This window comes from Myotis nattereri (genome assembly GCF_964212035.1).
Source record: "Myotis nattereri genome assembly, chromosome: 9".
Lineage (NCBI taxonomy): Eukaryota > Metazoa > Chordata > Mammalia > Chiroptera > Vespertilionidae > Myotis > Myotis nattereri.
Window position 1 is genome coordinate 2,489,352 of NC_138084.1, and position 19,924 is coordinate 2,509,275.

At 56.5% G+C, this 19,924-nt stretch overlaps 2 protein-coding genes across 4 annotated transcripts; both read left to right on the forward strand.

The window, feature by feature from the left end:
• The first annotated feature begins 148 nt into the window (after window positions 1-148).
• On the forward strand, window positions 149-5,665 carry TMEM138 (transmembrane protein 138). 3 transcript variants are annotated; one of them, XM_081099899.1, is made up of 6 exons: window positions 149-440; window positions 1,479-1,553; window positions 2,404-2,645; window positions 3,693-3,857; window positions 4,825-4,900; window positions 5,137-5,665. In XM_081099899.1, exons 4-6 carry the CDS (start codon window positions 3,732-3,734, stop codon window positions 5,247-5,249), a joined length of 315 nt encoding a protein of 104 aa, XP_080956025.1. In that variant the 5' UTR covers window positions 149-440; window positions 1,479-1,553; window positions 2,404-2,645; window positions 3,693-3,731; the 3' UTR covers window positions 5,250-5,665. The 3 variants fall into 3 exon arrangements, with proteins under 3 accessions (XP_080956025.1, XP_080956024.1, XP_080956023.1); XM_081099898.1 differs by having other exon boundaries at window positions 155-440; window positions 2,870-3,857; XM_081099897.1 differs by having other exon boundaries at window positions 155-440; window positions 3,686-3,857.
• A 7,070-nt stretch (window positions 5,666-12,735) lies between these two features.
• On the forward strand, window positions 12,736-17,042 carry TMEM216 (transmembrane protein 216). The gene is made up of 5 exons (XM_081100191.1): window positions 12,736-12,790; window positions 13,297-13,398; window positions 14,295-14,387; window positions 16,037-16,238; window positions 16,504-17,042. The coding sequence occupies exons 1-5, from the start codon at window positions 12,754-12,756 to the stop codon at window positions 16,517-16,519; spliced, it is 450 nt and encodes a 149-aa protein (XP_080956317.1). The 5' UTR covers window positions 12,736-12,753; the 3' UTR covers window positions 16,520-17,042.
• Window positions 17,043-19,924: the final 2,882 nt, after the last annotated feature.

Consider the following 19,924-nt stretch of genomic DNA (forward strand, 5'->3'; position numbering starts at 1 on the left):
CAAGGCCACGCGGAGGGGCGGGCCCAGGAAAGCGGGGCCCCCAACATGGCCACCGGGCCGTCCACAGAGCGGGCCGAGGAAACCTCCGCCTCCACTTCCGGAATTTGAACCGGTTTCCGGAAGCCAGGACGGTGTCTCCATGACAACCGACGTTGGGGCTGGAGGTGCGCTGCTTGAGGACTAGCAGAGAAAGTGTCCGGAAGTCGGCGCCTTGTTGTTGTTTGGGTTTTGGCTTCTCGCCGAGGCAGCCCCGTTGTTAAAGCGGCTTCGGGGAGGCGAGGGGGCGTGCCCTGGGGCAAAGGGAGCCGGCGGGCGGCGGCACCCCGGCTCCACTCCCCTGCCCGCTGGCCGGTGACCTGAACGCTGACCTGCAGGATGGGGATCGTGCTTTCCCGCCTTGCAGAGGAGCTGCAGGGGTAGAGGGAGCTGCCTGGGTGCTGGTAAGTACGCGATGACTACCAGTATCTGCTGAAGGAGGAAGCTGGGCGCAGAGAAACCACGTTCCCGCCCGCAGCAGGCGGGCCTTCAGCAGGCGAGCTGGGCGAGGCTCCTGACCCCTCAGCCTCTGAGATGCGGGTACACGCCCGCCAGCAGCTGCTGCGCAGGCGGTGTGGGGTGAAACAAAGTAGTAAGTCTGGAAAGAGTTGTACATTGTAAAGCATTTTACAGATGTTGATTCAATCTCAATCTCTAACACCTCAAAACACTTTAAAAAAATATATTTTTATTGATTTCAGGGAGGGAGAGAGAGAAACATCAATGATGACACAATAACCAATCGGCTGCCTCCTGCCCGCCCCACACTGGAGATTCAGCCCGCAACCCGGGCCTGTGCCCTGACCAGGAATCAAGCCATGACCTCCTGGTTCATAGGTCGAAGCTTAACCACTGAGCCACTGCGGCTGGGCCACCTCAAAGCATTTTGAAATTTGTCCATAAATTTAATCCAGATAGAGTGGTCACAGGACACCCCCAGAGCAACTTCTGGGTCTTGTCATATCCTCCTATATAATAAAAGGCTATTAAGCAAATCAACCGGAGAGGAGAGCAGAACAGCCGGTTGCTATGACATGCACTGACCACCAGGGGCAGACACTCAGCATAGGAGCTGCCCTCTGGTTGTCAGCGTCCTCCCACAGGGGGAGCACCGCTCAGCCAGAAGCCCTGAGCCGGGCACATGGCTGGTGAGCGCAGTGCGGACATCCCCTGAGGGCTCCCGGACTACGAGAGGGCACAGGCTGGGCTGAGGGACCCCCGCATTTCGTGCACTGGGCCTCTAGTATGGAAATAAAGGCCCAGCTTCCATTCCCTGGTGCCCACTGTGTGGCTCCCATAAGCTTACACGCAGTTCTGCGGGAGACACCGTCTCCTCTCCGCTTTTTCTGCCTGCGCCACTTCCCACTTCTCCTGGGCCAACGTGTTCCCGCCTGGTTCCATATCGGCCTGTCAGTAATGTAAGAGACCGCTTTGTGCAATAGGTGAGAGCACCCAGACCAGACTGCCTGGATCCGGATCCCAGCTCTGCCGCTTACTAGCAGTGTGACCTTGGACAGGTTAGTTCATCTCTCTGGACCTCCGTTGTCCCATCTGTAAAATGGGGAGTATCTTCTACTTCGTGAGATTTAAGCAATAGGAGTGCTTAGACTGGTCCCAGCACACATGTAAAGGATTGCAGCCGCAGTAAGTATCAGTATTAGAGTCGGTATTATTACGCGACCAGACACTCGTGTGCTCCTGGAGCCCTTTGGCCTCAAAGTGGTTGGAAGAGTTCTGAGTGTCCAGGTTCCCAGCATGGAGCACGGGGGAAGGGTAGGGTGAGGTGCCCGGAGGGAGTGCCTCCCCGGGGTTTGTTGGTGGGGGTGGTTTTGTCCACTGCTGTGTCCAAGCACCTAGCGTGGTGCCTGGCCCATAATACAGGGTGTATTGAAATTTTCCATGACCATTTTGCATAAATGTGGCTGAATTTCAATGAGGCTCATTTTCATCTTGATGGCTTGGTTAATCGACAAAATTGTCGCATTTGGGGCTCAGAAAATCCACGAGTGATTATTGAGAAACAAATGCATCCACAACGTGTCACTGTTTGGTGTGAATTTTGGCTGGAGGCATCATCGGACCATTCTTCTTCAAAAATGCGGCTGCTCAGGCAATAACAAAAGAGTGCGTATGTGCCAGCAAAGCCGTGGAAGCCATTTACCCGATATGCTATTCCATACATAACTCTATACTGTATACTTTACGAACCCATCAAAAATTTACAATTTTTAATTATAAACCTGTGTTTTCTATCAAAATTACTTCTTGCGTGAATTTTGGGACACCCTTTAGGTCCTCGGGAAATAGTCATTGTATTCATGAACTTTTAACCACCTTTTTTTTTTTTTTTTTTTTTTGCCCCAACAGGTTCTTGTCTTAGAGTAAAAGAAACAGCTCTGCTTCTTCTCCCTGGGCGCCGGGCGAGGCGGGTGCTTCCTGGGGGACGTGGAATGCGCCCTCGGCGGCCGAGAGCAGAGGAAGATGCTGCAGGCCAGCGGCTACAGCCTGGTGCTCTGCCTGCAGCTCCTGCTGCTGACCTATGACCTCTTTGTCAACTCCTTCTCGGAGCTGCTCCGCGCGGTGCCCGTCATCCAGCTGGTGCTGTTCATGTGAGTTCAGTGGGTGGGACTGCCAGCCAGCAACACGCAGCGTGAGGCCGGGACAGTCAGGCCTTAAGAGTGACTAATAGGGAATCTGGGGAAGGAAGTACGAGGACCAGGGAGACGCCACAGGTCCTGCTTCTGTCCCTCTGACAAGGGCCTGGGAGACGGGAGCGGTTCACATAGACACGGGTCCGACTGCTAACCCTGTCACTTTCTGCATCTGTGAGCAGAAATACTGCCTCCTGTGGCCATGAGGAGGATGGCAAGATGGCACGCTAAAGGGCAATTGTATTCCTAAAATACGTGACTCTCGCACGATGGAAGCCGTCGGCATTTCCCTTCACAATAACATGTGGAGACTCCACGAGGCCGTTCCGGGGGAAAGTGCAGTCCTAGGCGTGACCGTCCTCCATGCAGCAGTGCCCTGGCCTGCAGACGGCGCGCTCATCACAGTGGCCACCCCGACCTCCTGCTCCCGTGGAGTTCCCTTCTGGTGGAGAGGGAATATACGTATTTTAAAAGGGTCATTTCAGCTAGTGATGTGTCCTGCAGTGGACATGCAGTAGCTGGGGAGGCGCGGGAGGGAAGGGCCCCTTTGGCTAACGGCGCGGAAGGGAGTCTTTGTGAAGAGGGACACCTGAACTGAGACGTGGGCGGCCCTGAGGGACAGCCGTGCAAAGGTCAGCAGGCGCTTTGCCGTCTGGATGGGAGCGTCTGCTCGGACAGGCTGTGTGCCCGGCTGTGTGCCCGGCTGTGTGCCCGGCATGGCGGCTCTGGACAGAGGGAGGGACTAGCTGCGCACAGCGCCCAGAGGCTCCTGGAGGGAAGCGTGTCAGCAGGACGCCTTGTCTGTGGCTGCAACTAGCTGCGTGGCCAGTGGGAGCCTCAGCTTCATCTCATTTGGGGCCCAGAGCGCATGCTCCCTCGGGGGGGCTTCGGAGGACGGGGTCACAGGGGAAGGACAGCGTCTGGGTGCCCCTTGGGACCCAGCGCAGCTCGGCCCTCACGGCCGCCCCATGGCTGTGCTTTGTTGCATTTGCCTGCAGCATCCAGGACATCGCGATCCTCTTCAACATCATCATCATCTTCCTCATGTTCTTCAACACGTTCGTCTTCCAGGCCGGCCTGGTCAGCCTTCTGTTCCATAAGTTCAAGGGGACGATCGTCCTGACGGCCGTGTACTTCGCCCTCAGCATCGCCCTCCACGTCTGGGTCATGGTAAGCGGGGAGCTGCGAACCTCTGAATCCTTAAAGGGCCAGGAATAGCTTTCCTCGGGGGCGGCATCATTCTCGCACATCGCCCGGACCCTGGATCAGAAAGGGGAAGGGATGTGAGTCTCTGAGGCACTTTTGCCCGACCTTCCGTGTTGGAGACCAGCTTCTGGAACATTCAGTTCACCTTCGCCCCAAACAGGTCTCCTGGGTCCAAAACGGGAAGTTGAATCTCATCTGTTTGGGTGGGTGTTGACCCAGGGAATTTATAGGCCCCGGTGTCTCACGGGAAAGAGCCACTCCAGAGTGCTGCTTGCCCGTCTGTGCCTCTGGCCCCCGCGCCACCATCACCCCAGGAGAGCCGACGCCAGGTGCCTCCTCGGCGCTCGATGGGCGCAGAGCCGACGCAGTGTTCGTGGTTCCCGGTTCCTTCCGCCTCACCGGCTTCCTCCCTCGGGTGTCCCAGGGTTTCTCAAGTCGCCTTCTGAGGGCGCATTACAGCCTCCGGGTGTTTGGTCACCTTGGCACTGAAGCCACCTTCTCGGTGGGGGAGGCGGGGGGAGCCGGCTGTGCCAGGCCGCAGGCGCTTCCTAGAGAAGCTGGTCCCTGCTCTGGGTCCTGGCCGTGTCCTGGGAAGCCCGTGGTTATGCCGCGGTGCCCGAGCCCTCCTCTGACAGCCTGAGCCGGAGCTTTTCAAGGACGCAGTGCCCCGAGGCTGCTAGTGTGGCCTTTGTCCGGGGCGGGGCTGTGGGCTGAGGGTATCACCAGTGTAGTTCACACCTCCTCCCTCAGCGTTCAAAGGAGATTTGCTTCACAGCAAAAAAGGGCGCTTGAGGCACCTCTGAGGACCCCCACTGGGGGCTGTGGAAAGAGGGTGAGATCAGCCTGACTTTAAACCAGCGGCCACTCTGCAGCTCACCCAGTTGGAGGCCTTAGGGCCGCTCCTGGCCATTGACCTTCCTGTCTCCTGCAGAACTTACGCTGGAAAGACTCCAACCGCTTTGTGTGGACAGAGGGGCTTCAAACGCTGTTTGTGTCCCAGAGGCTAGGTAAGGGCGGCAGCCTCAGGCCCCCGCGGTCCCCCGCAGCTCTGGCGGTGAGGGCCTGGGCCCTGGCTTGTGAGCCCCCACAGCTGGTGGGGGGCGGGGGACAGCCACACCAACAACGGGGCCGCTGCCCGCGCTGCGGGGAGTCCCTGGGCGTCAGGAGGAGGCTGCAGCCTCCTGGGGCTCCATTCTCGCTGAAGCAGGTCCTCAGGGGCCCGGCCTCCTCCTCTCGCCCCCAGCGGCGGTGTTATACTGTTACTTCTACAAACGCACGGCCGTGAGACTGGGCGACCCTCGCTTCTACCAGGACTCCGTGTGGCTGCGCAAGGAGTTCACGCAAGTCCGAAGGTGACGCGTCACACTGATGGGTGCCTCCTGCCTGGCAGGGGCCACATGTGGATCTGCGAGGGGGACGATGGCCCCGGGCCCGGGACGCAGCGGACAGGCTCAGGCCAGTTGTGTCCAGCAGCCGAGAAGCAAGATCCTCCCTCTTGCAAACTCAGGTTCCGGTGCAGACTCCAGGCCATGCATAGCCCCCGGGCCCCTCTCGGCTCTGCCCGCTCCTCCCCCCTCTGCTCACAGGGCCCTCAGCTTTATCCGTGGGAACTCCCCGCATCTGCGCTCTGCTCCACATACTAAGGACCAGGCGACAAAGAGGGGTGTTTCTGTGCTGCTGACTGGCCACGCCTGGGACCTTGAGATTCTGTGCCCAAGGCCCTTTCTGTTTCTTACGTTTTATAAATAGGGAATAAATGGAAGTTTTTCCAGAAATGGTGGTGTCTGTCAGTCTAGATCGCTCCCCTTCCTGGTAGGAGGCAGGCCAAGTCCCAGCCTCGCCCCGTGGGCAGCTCGGGCCACAGAGCATACACACATAATACAGTTTATCGAGTCCCGTTATGCATACACGATATTTTTGGAGGAATTCAAAATGATGCCCCACCCCGCCCCACCCCTGGAGCCCAGACTTCTGTGCTTCCTTCAGACTCTGCCCCGTCAGGTCCCTGAACTGCCCTCAGCAGAGCAGACATGTTCCTTAGCCTGTGTTGGCAAAAGACAGTTTTTAAATCCGTGTGCCCAGGGTCTCGGTTGTCTGTTGCCAGAACAGCGTGTGAGGAGCCGCCACCGGATTCAGCGCAGACAGCCACAAACGGTCACGCGGCTCTTGAGGCGGTTCAGGCGGCCTGGCCGAGTCGGGCGATTTCTGCTGGGCGCGCTCGTGAGTCTGGTCAGCTGTGGGTCAGCCAGGCAGCGTGATGGCCCCGGCCCCGTGGCTCTTGGCTAACCCGGGCTGCCTCCGCCGGGATGACGGGGCTGTTCACTCAGGTTCACATGACCCGTCCGTGACTAGCTGAGTCTGTTCACATGACAGTGGCCGAGGAGCAGGCGAACAAGCCCCCGCGAGCAAGGCCATGTCAAGCCTCTGCTTGTGTTGTGTCTCTCTGACTCCCGTTGGCCAAAGCAGGCCCTGTGACTGTGCCAGGGTCAGAGGGAAAGCAGCACTCAAGTCTCCTGGCAAAAGGCTTGGCTGCAGGCAGGGCCGTTCGTCAGTCCACCCCCCAGGAAGGGGCTCCGTGAGACTTGTTATCCGTAGGCACCAGCACAAGGTCCTCTGGTGAGGGGCCAGGGAGTAAGTATTTTCAGTTTGAGGGCCAGGGGGTCTGCTGCAGCGACGCGACGTTATGCAGGAAAGCAGCCACAGCTGACGCAGGAACGGATGCACACAGCTGTGCTCCGGCGACACTATTTTAGGATGTGAAATTTGAATTTCATATTTGCATGTGTCATAAAATTGTTTTCAACGATGTAAAAAGGTCGTTCTATTCTTAGCTTGAGGATGCAAAGCCAGCGGATCCCAGCTCGGGTGCTCAGGCCGGATTTGCCCGGCCGTCGTGTGCTGACCCCCGGGTGGAAGCCTAGAATAACGCTGTGAGGAGAGACCGCCGGCAATAACCTGCTGTGCTGTCAGCACTAACATCTAAAAAGAAAAGGTGCAGCCGGCCGGTGTGGCTCAGTGGTTGAGTGTTGTCCCCTGCACCAGAGGCCACCCGCTGGACTCCCGGTCAGGGCACTCGTCCATCCCAGAAGGGGGCATGCAGGAGGCAGCCGACCCATATTTCTCTCCCTCTCCTTTCCTCTCTCAAAGCAAAACATTTTTTAAAAAGGTACAGTGCCCAAACACATCATCTAAGATCCATATCCTATAGTCAGAAAAAGTGATCTAAAAAGTCCTAACAAAGCCGCCATCTACACCTACTATCCCTTCGATACAAAAAATAATTAATAGCTGATCTTTTCATAAAGGATCTTGCAGAAGTACAATCCCTTTGCTTGTTAAGATCCTGAAAGGCAATTCTCTGTGCCTCCACATCAGGGCTGGACTGTTCTCTTCCGTTGGAAGCCAGCGAGTGCAACCCAATGCCTGTTTCCTCAGAACACTGACGGCCCTTTGTGGCCCTGAGTCCCTGAGACGTGCACTTCCCTGCACTGCCCAGGCAGAGGGCAGGGCGGCAGCCAGGACACGGCCAGCTGAGCTCATGGCCTCACTGCCGAGGGACAGAGGGGAACCGGGGGGCCCACATGCACACAGTTCACGTGTGAAACGAGTTACGCAGCCTATCTTCCCACGCCTGCATCTCCGCCCCCGGTTCTGCCCCTCCCCCCTTGACAACCGACATTTGTTTATGTCCTTCTCATAGACTCTAATATTTCAGAAACATTTTACAAAATAAATTGCCATAATCCTACCCCACTCATGTATTTCAAATCCTCAACTACAGTCAGTCCTCCCTATTCATGGGTTCCGCATCCATAGTTCGAACCAACTGCAGATGAAAAACAGTGTGTGTGTGTGTGTGTGGGGGGGGGATACGATAATTGTTGCTGAGGGTATTACGTCCTTAGGCCTATCGTGCCTGACCACATTGAACAGGCAGACTTTTTTCTTGTTCTTATTCCCTAAACAATACAGGGTAACAACTGTTGACACAGCATTCGCATCGCTGAGGTATCATAAGCAATCCAGCAATGACACAGTCCACAGGAGCGCGTAGGCTCCGTGCAAACACTATGCCATCGTACAGAAGGGGATGAGCATCCCTGGGATTGGCGTTTGCGGGGGGGGGAGGGGGGGGGCGCGGGGGGGTCCTGGAACCAGCGCTCGGCAGATACCGTGGGAGGCTGTACGCACATGTGTTCTCCCCACAGCACGGTCACGGTCACGGGGGCTGTGGCATAACATGGTTTGGGTTTCTGTTGTTTTTCTGTTGTTTAGCAGTAGGAGTATGTTTTTAAGATACGACGTAAATTGATTCCTTAGGAACAGTCAGCTTTCAAAGCGAGAGAGAAAGTAAACACTTTAAAAGTGCCGACAGGCTTGTAGTCGGGTGGAGTTGCTGCCGGCTGATGGTACGGGGATGGGGAAGTAGAAAAAGCAGATCAGATACAAATGCCGTCTCTTTAAGAAGCCTCAGGAAACTGCTCAGTGAGGCAGGCTGGGGCCTAAGCTCTAAAGGAGGAGAGGCCCAGCCCGGTGCCCGCCCGACCACCAGCAGGCTTGGCCCCGGGGCACCTGCTGGTTCCGGGCTGGAGCTAGAGGCAGGCATGGCCCCCACGGAGGGCTGCGCCAGGGAACAGGGAAGTCAGCTGAGCTTCGTGGTCTCACTGCTGGAGGGACACGAGAGGGGACGCGGAGGAGCCGGAAGCACGCCACATGACTTCTCCTCGAGATGTTTACTGAATTCTGGAGCTGTGTAGGGACAGAGGCTATAAAAAGCCCAGCCTCAAACCTCTGTAAAGCAGAACGGAATGGTTGGCAGGCTTATCACGATTAGAACCCGGGGCCGGCGGGGGGCGGGGGGCGGGGGCCGGGGACACAGGGCTTTCAGGCGAGAGCTCAGGAGGGCTGCTCACTAGGAACTGGAGCTCATCAAAGTCACGGTGCAGCCTCAACCCTCAGGCCCCGAGTGGACTCAGGTGAACAGCCCCCGTTCTGCCTGCCTAGCAGAGGAAAGAAGGGAAGAAAAACATCTAGAGGCACTCTGCTTTCTCCTGCACAATGCCTGGGCATCAGAAAGGCACTAGCACGTCCAGCGATAGGGCTACATTATTGATTATATTTTTTTATTGATTTCAGAGAGAGGAAGGGTTAGGGAGAGAGAGAAACATCAATGATGAGAATCGTTGATTGGCTGCCATCTGCACACCTTCTACTGGGGATTGAACCCAAAACCCAGGCATGTGCCCTGACCGGAAATTGAACCATGACTTCCTGGTTCATAGGTCCACGCTCAATCACTGAGCCACACTGGCTGGGCAGAGAAAGATTTCTTAAAGATACTCCACACACAAAAAAGAAAGAAAGAAAGGCGGCCCTGGCCAGGTAGGTCAGTCGGGTAGAACTTTGTTCCAATACGCCAAGGTTATGGGTTTGATCTCAGGTCAGGGCACATATAGAAATGCATAATAACTCAACAACAAACGATGCTTCTTCTTTCTCAAACCAATATATATATTTATAAAAAAGAGCCACACTGCCCTAGCCAGTTTGGCTCAGTGGATAGAGCCTCAGCCTGTGGAATGAAGGGTCTCAGGTTCGATTCCCGTCAAGGGCACATGCGGGGGTTGTGGGCTCGATCCCCAGTAAGGGGCGTGCAGGAGGCAGCTGATCAATGATTTTCTCTCATCATTGATGTTTCTCTCCCTCTCCCTTCCTCTCTGAAATCAGTAAAATATACATAAAAATAAAATAAAAAACAAGGCCACACCTACACAACACACATCACAGTCAAATTATTGAAAGCTAAAGATGAAGAGCAAATCTTGAAAGTGGCAAGAGGGGCACATACAGAGGTGATAAAAATTAACAACAAATTAACTGAAAACCAGAGGCCTGTAAACAACCCTCCTGGCACAGGTGAGCCACGGCTGGTGGGCAGGTGCGCCAAGAGTGGCAGCTCTGTGTGCAGGAGGCCTGGAGTGTGTGATTAGGGCACGAGGCGTGGCAGGTCATGCGAACCGACCCTCTGGGGAGAAGAGCCAAAGTGGATGAGCTGTGGGAGGGAGCTGGGCACCGCTGTGGGTACAGAGCCCACGCCAGGGGGCTTTGGGAAAACGGTCCAGGGCATCAGTAAACAAGGCGGAGGGCCAGGTGCACAGAGGTAGGGAGCCGCGTTGCCCGCGTGCAAGGCCTGGCCTAGGCAGCATCCTGGACAGGAGGACCTGGCCGGCCTCAGCCGGTTGGGAGAACCAGCTCCAGGTGCAGCTGGAGCAGGGCGCCACCTGGTGGCCCGTGGCCCCGGCACCTGCGAGGCTGGCAGATATTGGCGCGCGAGCCAGAAGCAACCAGGGCTTCCGAGGGGAAGAGGAGCCCTTCCCTCCCCCAGTCCCGCCAGTGCCCTCGCGGACAGGGGGGAGGTGCCCTCGCGGACGGGGGGCGGTGCCCTCGCGGACAGGGGGAGGTGCCCTCGCGGATAGGGGGGAGGTGCCCTCGCGGACAGGGGGAGGTGCCCTCGCGGACAGGGGGGAGGTGCCCTCGCGGACAGGGGGGAGGTGCCCTCGCGGATAGGGGGGAGGTGCCCTCGCGGACGGGGGGAGGTGCCCTCGCGGACGGGGGGAGGTGCCCTCGCGGACAGAGGTGCCCTCGCGGACAGGGGGAGGTGCCCTCGCGGACGGGGGAGGTGCCCTCGCGGACAGGGGGGAGGTGCCCTCGCGGACAGGGGGAGGTGCCCTCACGGACGGGGGGAGGTCCCCTCGCGTACGGGGGGAGGTGCCCTCGCGGATAGGGGGGAGGTGCCCTCGCGGACGGGGGGAGGTGCCCTCACGGACGGGGGGAGGTCCCCTCGCGTACGGGGGGAGGTGCCCTCGCGGATAGGGGGGAGGTGCCCTCGCGGACAGGGGGGAGGTGCCCTCGCGGACAGGGGGAGGTGCCCTCGCGGACGGGGGAGGTGCCCTCGCGGACAGGGGGGAGGTGCCCTCGCGGACGGGGGGAGGTGCCCTCGCGGACAGGGGGGAGGTGCCCTCGCGGACGGGGGGAGGTGCCCTCGCGGACAGGGGGAGGTGCCCTCGCGGACGGGGGAGGTGCCCTCGCGGACAGGGGGGAGGTGCCCTCGCGGACGGGGGGGAGGTGCCCTCGCAAACAGGGGGGAGGTGCCAAGGCCAGGCCAGCATCGCAGCGCGGGAGCTGAAGGTCAACGTGGAACCAAGAGGCAAAACGTAGACAACAGAGTCTGGTTTCGCCTGCCCAGCTCCCGTGGGCACCTACACACCTTCGAGCTTCCCTCGAGGTGAATATTCCACCTTTCAGGACAGGGCCGTCCTACGGGGCATTCTCACCCTCTCCCCAAGCGAGACACCTGCCCACTGCTCTCCGGGTGCGGGATCGCTCCGCCCCGTCCCTTCCACGGCGGCCAGCTGGTCACGGCGCTGTCCTTAGTCTGGCGACTCAGAGGACCTGGTTTGAGCGCCATCGGCTTCCTCCCCTACCGGACCCACCACGCTGACAGCAAAGACAGCTCGAGCCCCTCGACACCCTCTCCTTCCTGCTCCCCGCGGCGGGGGCACCTGCTGAGGCTTCAAAACCCCGTTTGCAGGCGCCTCTTGGGAACCTCTCGCCACTCCCGCGAGTCCTCCGTCCTCTCAGCGACCCCCCCTCCTACCCCCGCCCCGCGAGCTCCCTATGGGTCACGTGCTGATCACGTGCTCCGATTTGGGCTCCTTGAAAGGAGCCTCGGGTTCTGGTCCATGTGGGTGCCTTCTAATCACCTGGTACATTCCACGCACAACCCTCCCCCGCCCCCCGCCCGCCCAGGCTGCCCGCTAGACAAACGACCCCTAACCGCACCCCGCGCTTGCAGAGCGCCGTCAGGCACACCGCTCCCCCTGTTCAGACGGATGTTAGAAAAGGGAATCGTGGGGCGAGGGTCTTGTGGTCACATGGCCACAACTGACCACTTCAAATATATATATTTTTAAATATATTTTTATTGATTTCAGAGAGGAAGGGAGAGTGACAGAGAGATAGAAGCATCAATGATAAGAATCAGTGATCGGCTGCCTCCTGCACGCCCCACACTGGGGCCCAGGCATGTGCCCTGACTAGGAATTGAACCGGGGTCCCTTCAGTCCGCAGGCCGACGCTCTATCCACTGAGCCACACCAGCTAGAGCAAAATATATATTTTTTATTGATCTAAGTCACAATGGTTCTCAACCTTCCTAATGTCGCGACCCCTTAGTAGTTCCTCATGTTGTGGTGACCCCCAATTTCATTGTTACAAATTGAACATAATTAAAGCATAGTGATTAATCACAAAAACAATATGTAATTACATATGTGTTTTCCGATGGTCTTAGTCGATCCCTGTGAAAGGGCCGTTCAACCCCCAAAGGGGTTGCGACCCACAGGTTGAGAACCCCTGAAGAGGAAGGGAGAGGGAGAGATAGAAACATCGATGACAGAGAATCATGGACCTGCTGCCTCCTGCAGGCCCCCTGCTGGGGATCGAGCCCGCCACCCGGGCATGTGCCCAGACCAGGAATCCAACCGTGACCTCCTGGTTCACAGGCCCACGCTCAACCACTGAGCCACACCGGTGGGCACAACTGACCACTTCAGCCAATGCCTTGTAACTGGGGGGTGGGGGGGACCGGAGCCCGACCGCTCCGTGACGACCGCGGTTCCTCAAGTCTCGGTGAGCCCAAGTCCCGAGCCCCCGCTACTCCCGGCACACACGCCACCAGCACAGACCTCCGGGCCCGCTGACCATAGAGCGCGCCGGCGGGCAGAGGGGCCGGAAGTGGGGGCCGCTCAGTCCCTACTTCCGGTAGCGCCTCGCTGCTCCGGAGCGGCGGCGGCCGCGTATGCAGTTTCCATGGGGACCGAGGATGGCGGCGCGAGGTGAGCTCCGGAGGTGTGTGAGTGGCTCTGATCCCCCCAGCCCCCTCTCCCTGGCCTCCCTCCAACCTCGGCGTTAGGGACCGCCCCTCCCTGTCCGAAGCGGGCTTCGCAGCCCCCCGTCCTGAATGCCGAAGGTCTCGGGGGAGGGGCTCTCAGAGGCCGCCCCGTCCTAGGCTGTGACGGATAAGCGGGCTGAGTGACCCCGAAGCAGACAGTGCTGCGCCCTGCCCCCACTCTCCCCCCCAGAGCGTGACGGGGTTAGACCTCGAGGGGCCGTGACTCCCACCCCCGAAGCCGAGAGTCCAGTTTGACTCCGAGGAAAGAAGGGGTGAAGGGAGTCCCCTCCGCGTCCCATGCCGACACCCCCAGCCCCTCATTGCCAGCCGCCGGAGGGTCCCAAGCGGCCCTTCCCACCGCTGCGACCTCGTGTTTTCCCAAGTTGGACACACACCAGTCTAAGAGGTCAGCTGCCTCCCGCTCACCCTCTCCTCTGCCCATCGCTGCAGGCGAACGGCTGTCCTCCACGCCCCTGGAAATCCTCTTCTTTCTCAACGGCTGGTATTATGCCACCTACTTCCTGCTGGAACTCTTCATATTTCTGTATAAAGGTAAGGCATGGGCTTGACTGCCCTTGTCCCCAAAGCCCTTCCCGACTTCAGCCCCTTGTCTGGTCCTCCTCCCAGAAAGGCAGGGCATAGCTTCCTGGAGCGCCATTCCTAGGGAGCCTGTCAGCCAATTTCTTGAGTTTGGGGCCCTGGCCAGGTAGGCCAGTTGGTTAGAGCATCGTCCCCATACCCCAGGGTTGCCAGTTCCGTCCCCGGTCAAGGGCACATAAAAGTGTCAGCCAATGAATGCATAAATAAATGGAACGACAAATTGATCTCTCTCAATCAATAAAATACTTTGAAAAAATAATTTCTTGAGTTTGGGGAATGTGGGCACCTCCATTCCGACCCCCACCTCTCTTTGTGACCTCCACTTTCAGTTTAAGCCCCTGGGTGACTCTCAGAACGACTCAGCAGCCAGTGTACCATGTCCATCTGATCATGTTGGAGAGTGGAGTCCCATAGGCTTTTGGAGTTGGAAGTAAAACTCCGTCATAAGCCCTAGCCTGTTTGGCTCAGTGGATAGAGCGTTGGCCTTCGAACTGTAGGTTCCTGGGTTCGATTCCGGTCAAGGGCACATACCCAGGTTGCAGGCTCAATCCCCAGTAGGGGGTGTGCAGGAGGCAGCCGATCCATGATTCTCTCCCTCCCTCTCCCTTCCTCTCTGAAATCAATAAAAAATATATTTAAAAAAACAACAAAAACTCCATCAGAAGCTTGCCCCTAACAGACACGTTGCCCTGTGAGTTAACTGATCCTGCATCAGGTTAAATCCTGCCCACATCTCCCCGACCAGCTCGTGGAAAGCTGATAAGACTCTTGTCCTCTTTAATCCCAAGCGCGGGAGTTCCTGTGGGGGCTGTCGTGTTGTTGGCAAACTCCAGCCTTTGTATTGGCAGGTCTCCTGCTACCGTATCCAACAGCCAATCTGGTGCTGGACGTGGCGATGCTGCTCCTCTCCCTCGGAATTGAAGTGATTCGGCTGTTTTTTGGTGAGTGCTGTCCAGAGGGCGTCCCTGTTCCTTATGAGATGAGCTGGTATCTGTAACTTGATTAACAAGGAAAAGCACAAGCCTGGGCTCACCAGAGATCGGATCTGGCGGCATATCGCGTTCCTCCCTTTCTGAAGTTTCAAACTGCTTTATGTTTTGGGTCAAGACTTGCCTGTCGGTTGCTCTGTAGGGCTAGACGTGGGCAGTCGCAGGAGATATGAGAGAATTCCCTCCCAGTTGCCTAACTACCATAAAGTGCCTGGTTCCTCTGGCCGGTGCCTGGGGAATAGATTGGGCTGTAACGCCATGTCCGGGACAGTGTGTGCCTGTACAGATCAGCGCTCAGTTCCCCTCCGCTTCTCTGAACACGACTTTCCTTCGGACAAGCTTTATATCCCCAGGAATACAGAGCCAATCTCCTACGAGTTAGAATATCTCATCTTTGAAAACGTGTTATAACTCAAAAGAGAAAAAAAAATGCTTGCAATACATTAACAAAGGATAAAGGTGCAGGCGCACATCAACCACTAAGGAAACACAACCTGATTTTTAAAATTGGTTTTAGAGAGAGGAAGGGAGAGAGAGAGAGAAAGCGTCTGGTTGCCTCGGGCACGCGCCCCGACCAGAACTGAACCTGCCGCCTTTCGGTGTGACCAACTGGGCCGCACCTGCCAGGGCAAAGGCAACCGAATTTTAGGAATTGGAAAAGGAAACCAGTAGGCAGTTCACAAGGGTAATCACACAGAACCAGCAAACATGGCAAGATGCCACACTCACTAGTAAATAGAAGTTGAAACGAGAGTATTTTCACCCATCAGGTGAGAACGGCTCCCACACCCAGTGTGAGAACAGGCATGCGGAACAGGCCTGTAGTCCCACACTCTCACGGGTACCTATGTCCTCAGACTCTCTGGGAATATAAATTAGTGTATCCTCCTTGCGAATAGTTTCACCTTGTAAAATCTGTATTCTTAGACCTAACAGTTTCACCTCTAAAACTGGTTGAAAAAACAAACACATCCGCAAATATGCAGACGATCTGTCGGAATGTTTGTTGCCACAGATTGTGTGACATCAAAGCTAGAGATAACCTAAACACCTAGCAACACAGGATCAACTCAATAAATCACAGAATTAGTTCAATGAAACCATTAGAACCATTAAAAAAAGAATAAGGTAATATGTGTGGAGAGAAGTCTAGCTTATATTAAATGGGGAACAGTAAGTTGCAAAACAGTATTAGAGCATGATTGTTTTTATCATAATAACATATGAGTACAGACCATACAAAAATCTGAAACAGTGTACATCTAATAATAGCTCTTTCCAGGGAGTGAGCATGGGTCTTTCTATATTTTCCAAAATTATTTTCTGTATATTAGTTGAAAAGTTTTCAATGATTATATGTTACTTTTATAATTAAAAGAAATTTCCCCCCAATAAAGATCCAGCGCCCCGTGAGCGGGAGCCAGACTGGAAGCAGGCCCTTTGGGGTGAATGACTCCACGCCTCTGCTTTTACCGCTTTATAAAGCCGCACGTCCCCACGCAGGACCGCTTCCTCTGCCTCGCCAGTCCGCTGCGGCCCACCCGCCTTTCCTCCGAGCGAGGGAGGGGCCGCTTGGAGGTGACCCCTGCTGTGTCTGACAGGTTCGAAGGGAAACCTCTGCCAGCGAAAGATGCCCCTCGCCATTAGTGTGGCCCTGACCTTCCCATCCGCCCTGATGGCCTCGTATTACCTGCTGCTGCAGACCTACGTGCTCCGCCTGGAAGCCATCATGAACGGCATCTTGCTCCTCTTCTGTGGCTCTGAGCTGCTGCTGGAGGCGCTCACGCTGGCCGCCTTCTCCAGGTTCGTGAGGGACAGTCCCCCCGAGGGCCGGGCTCCCCTGCCACCCTGGGGAGGGATTCACTGGTTTCTGGAGCTGGAGGGGCCTAGTAGACTTTTAAGGGGGAAAGGGTGTCTGTGGGCTGCCTTTCCCATGGAGGGTAGACGTTACCCCTTAGGGAAGAGATACGAGGTGATTCCTGGTTCTTTGGGGCCAGGAGGCTTGGCATCTGGAGCAGTTCAGGCCACTGGTCTTGTAACATTTGTGTGTCTTTCTCTCTGTCATCAGTGTGGACAGGATTTGAAGTCCAAACATTTCAGCCCGCAGCCCTCCGCGGCTGAGACGCTCGTGCTTCTGGGACTTCAGCCACACCAGCGAGAGATGGCGGGTCACGTGGTCCGAGGGAGAGTCGCAGCTTCTCCTCAGCACAGACATTTGGGCCACAAACCGAGCATAAGGCCACTGGGCACCGACTAGACAGGACCGTCAGCCGGAGAGACTGTCTACACTCCAGCACAGGGAGGGGCACGGCGGTCCCCGTCCTGGCCATCCTCAGGCCCAGCTCCTTTTGACCGCAAGTCCTCCTCGCTGACCATCATGGCCAGAGCATCTTGTGTGGACCATGTGGGCTCCTTGGCTTCCACTGGGCCTGAGCCACTCCCTACCCCGTGTGCCGTGCCCGCCTGTCCCGCACCAGCACGGAGCTCCAAGGGGCACAGCCTCCATCCTGTGGGGCCTGAGCGCCAGCCCTTTTTAGTAGCTCAGTGTTATTTTTCTATCCCATCATGAAGCAAACATTGTTTTATAATAAATATGTATTTTCTGTTGTGCGGCCTTTTCCTTGTGGGACCTAGAAATTCACCCACTCCGGGAGGAGGTAGGCTCTCCCAGCGGCTGCTCCCAGGCTGAGCTCAGGGACCCAGAGGCTCTGCCGGCTTCTATGTCTCCTTCAGGCCTGTCACCCTGCAAAGCCCCCCACCCCCACCCCCACCCAGAGCCAGCGCCTGCCTCTCATCCTCACAGGGATTGCAGCTCCTTTGCAGGGGAGGCGGGAGTAACTGCAAGCAGCATAGTCTAAACTTGCCAATATTTTAAAATTTCAATTTAACACAAAAGGAGCACATACTTGAATCATCTTTAAAACTTCCCCATCTGCTTGGTAGTGGCCATTTTGTTTTTCAGTCCCAAGAAGCTGCCAGGAGCCATGGCAGAATCCACTACTTTGAGTCAAGGGCCCTTTTGAGACGAATCCTAGAGTGGCTGCCCTTACTCAGAGTAAATGTAACAGGCCTATAAGCAACCCACGATGGTCCCCTCTGCTTACCGCCCGTGATCAGGCCCCTTCCCATCCTGTGCAGGTCCCCACTGTCCGACCCACCGAAGCTTCTCCGGTTTTCTATCCCTTCTGTGCCCTGGCCGCCTCACTGCGCTGGGGTCCGTCCAGACACCAGTGGGCAGGTCTCATCAGCCCTGGAACAGAATCAGAAAGCCCAGTAGGGACATTCCTGACACTTCAGTCACAAGCCCCACTAACGTCCTGATGTCCTGCTGCTTCTCACCTGCTTTCTCTAGTCCTGCTTTGAAGAAAACGCTGGCTTTAAACTGGAGAACTCTGTTCATGTAGCGCAGCGGTTCTCAACCTCTGGCCCTTTAAATACAGCTCCTCATGTTGTGACCCAACCATAAAATTATTTCCGTTGCTACTTCATAACTCATGTTGCTACCGTGATGAATCATCATGTAAATATCTGATATGCAGGATGGTCTTAGGCGACCCCTGTGAAAGGGTCGTTCGACCGCCAAAGGGGTCGCGACCCACAGGTTGAGAACCGCTGATGTAGAGGTTCCGTGGTTAAGGTCACCCTCCCAGCAGAGCAGCACAAAGGAATGGAAGGCTCAGGGGGAAATGTAGAGGTAGCTGATAATTCAAAGGGACTTACAGATCAATTTTCAACCTAATCTGCCACTCTGCAGGCATAGAGATGAGGAAGCAACATCGCCAAGCATCGTGCAACTGGTTACAAACAGCTGGAAACTAGAATCCGTGTCACGAGTTTGAGGCTGAATTCAGTGACTCATCACTCAGCAGGTACCACCTGAGGGTGAGCGCGCTGGCTGGAAACGGCAGGATTAGAACCAGGAGGCCCCTCTCACCCCGTGGCTGCCTGGAAGCCTAGCGTCCCGTGGTTCCCGGGGATGGCTCCGTGAGTGCTTGTTCTTCCCAGGCGTGTTGGAGCCACCTGTGGACAGTCACACCGGAGCCGAGCATCAGGCGACAGGCAGCCGAGGAGGATCCGCACAGCCAGCCTTTCCGGTGAACTGGTCAGAGGCTGCGCTGCTGGCCGCCGTGGGCGCCGGCGTCCCGAGACAGTGGCGAGGACCGAGGAGCTGCAGAGGCTGCTGGGATACCCACACGCACGTCTAGACGGTCAGGTGGTGGCCGCGTGGCCGTCTCGAGGGGCGGAGGTCCGGCCGCACGCAGGAAGCACTGAGGACACAGCTTCAGATTTCCGCTCCACGGCAGCAGCCTGAGGGAACGAATGTTCGCCCAGTGCCTGGCAGGTTGTTTAGTCCACGCAGCGACCCCGAGGCCGAAGGCAATCAAGTCAGGTGTTAACACGTGTCCCAAGGCATTGAGGTTAAGTAAGAGTTGGAATTTGAACCTAGAGCAGTGGTTCTCGACCTTGGCTGCACATTAGAATCACCTGGGAATCTTTTTAAAATCCTGATTTCTGGGCCTCATCCTCCGGGAATTCTGTTTCTTTGTTATGGGGAGGGGCCACAACATTGGTTAACAAAGACACAGAATTTCCGGAGGATGAGGCCCAGAAATCAGGATTTTAAAAAGATTCCCAGGTGATTCTAATGAGCAGTCAAGGTTGAGAACCGCTGACCTAGAGGTATCCCAAAGGTCAGGCCGCCATTAATCCTCACCTGAGGATGTTTTCCATTGATTCTGAGAGGGGAAGAGGGAAAGATACAAACATCGATGAGAGAAACACATCGATTGGTTGCCTCCTGCACACGCCCCAACCAGGGCCTGGGCTGGGGAGGAGCCTGCAACTAAGGCATACGCCCTTGATCGGAATCGAACCCGAGACCCACAGGCCGACGCTCTATCCACTGGAGCCAAACCAGCTAGGGCTCAGTACCATTTTAAAAAATCCTCACCAGAAGGTCTGTTTTACTGATTTTAGAGAGAGGGGGAGAGAAACATTGAGGTGAAAAGTTTCCTCTCGTATGTGCTGACTGGGAAGTGGACCCACAACCTCTTTGGTGGACAGGACAAGGCTCTCCCTGAGCCAGCCAGCCAGGGTAAGACAGCCCCTCTACACCACCACAGCACTTCCTGGGTGACACGGAGACCGTTCTCTCCAGCAGCAGGCATCACAGGAGTTTATATACACACCACCTGGGCATAAGTGGGTTTCTAGACTGGGTGTGGATGGGCGCGGGACAGGGACAGGTTGGAACCGAGGCAGCCCCAACTACTTTCTTCCCAAGTTTCAGACCCGCTAGCAAATTTCCCTTCTGTGTAAAGATGCCTTGTTTTGCCCAGCTGTGGTGGCTCAGCGGTTGAGCGTCAACCTATGAACCAGGCCACGGTTCAATTTCTGGTCAGGGCACATGCCGGGTTGAGGGCTCGATCCCATGTGGGGCGTGCAGGAGGCCGCTGATCAGTGATTCTCATCATTGATGTTCCTATCTC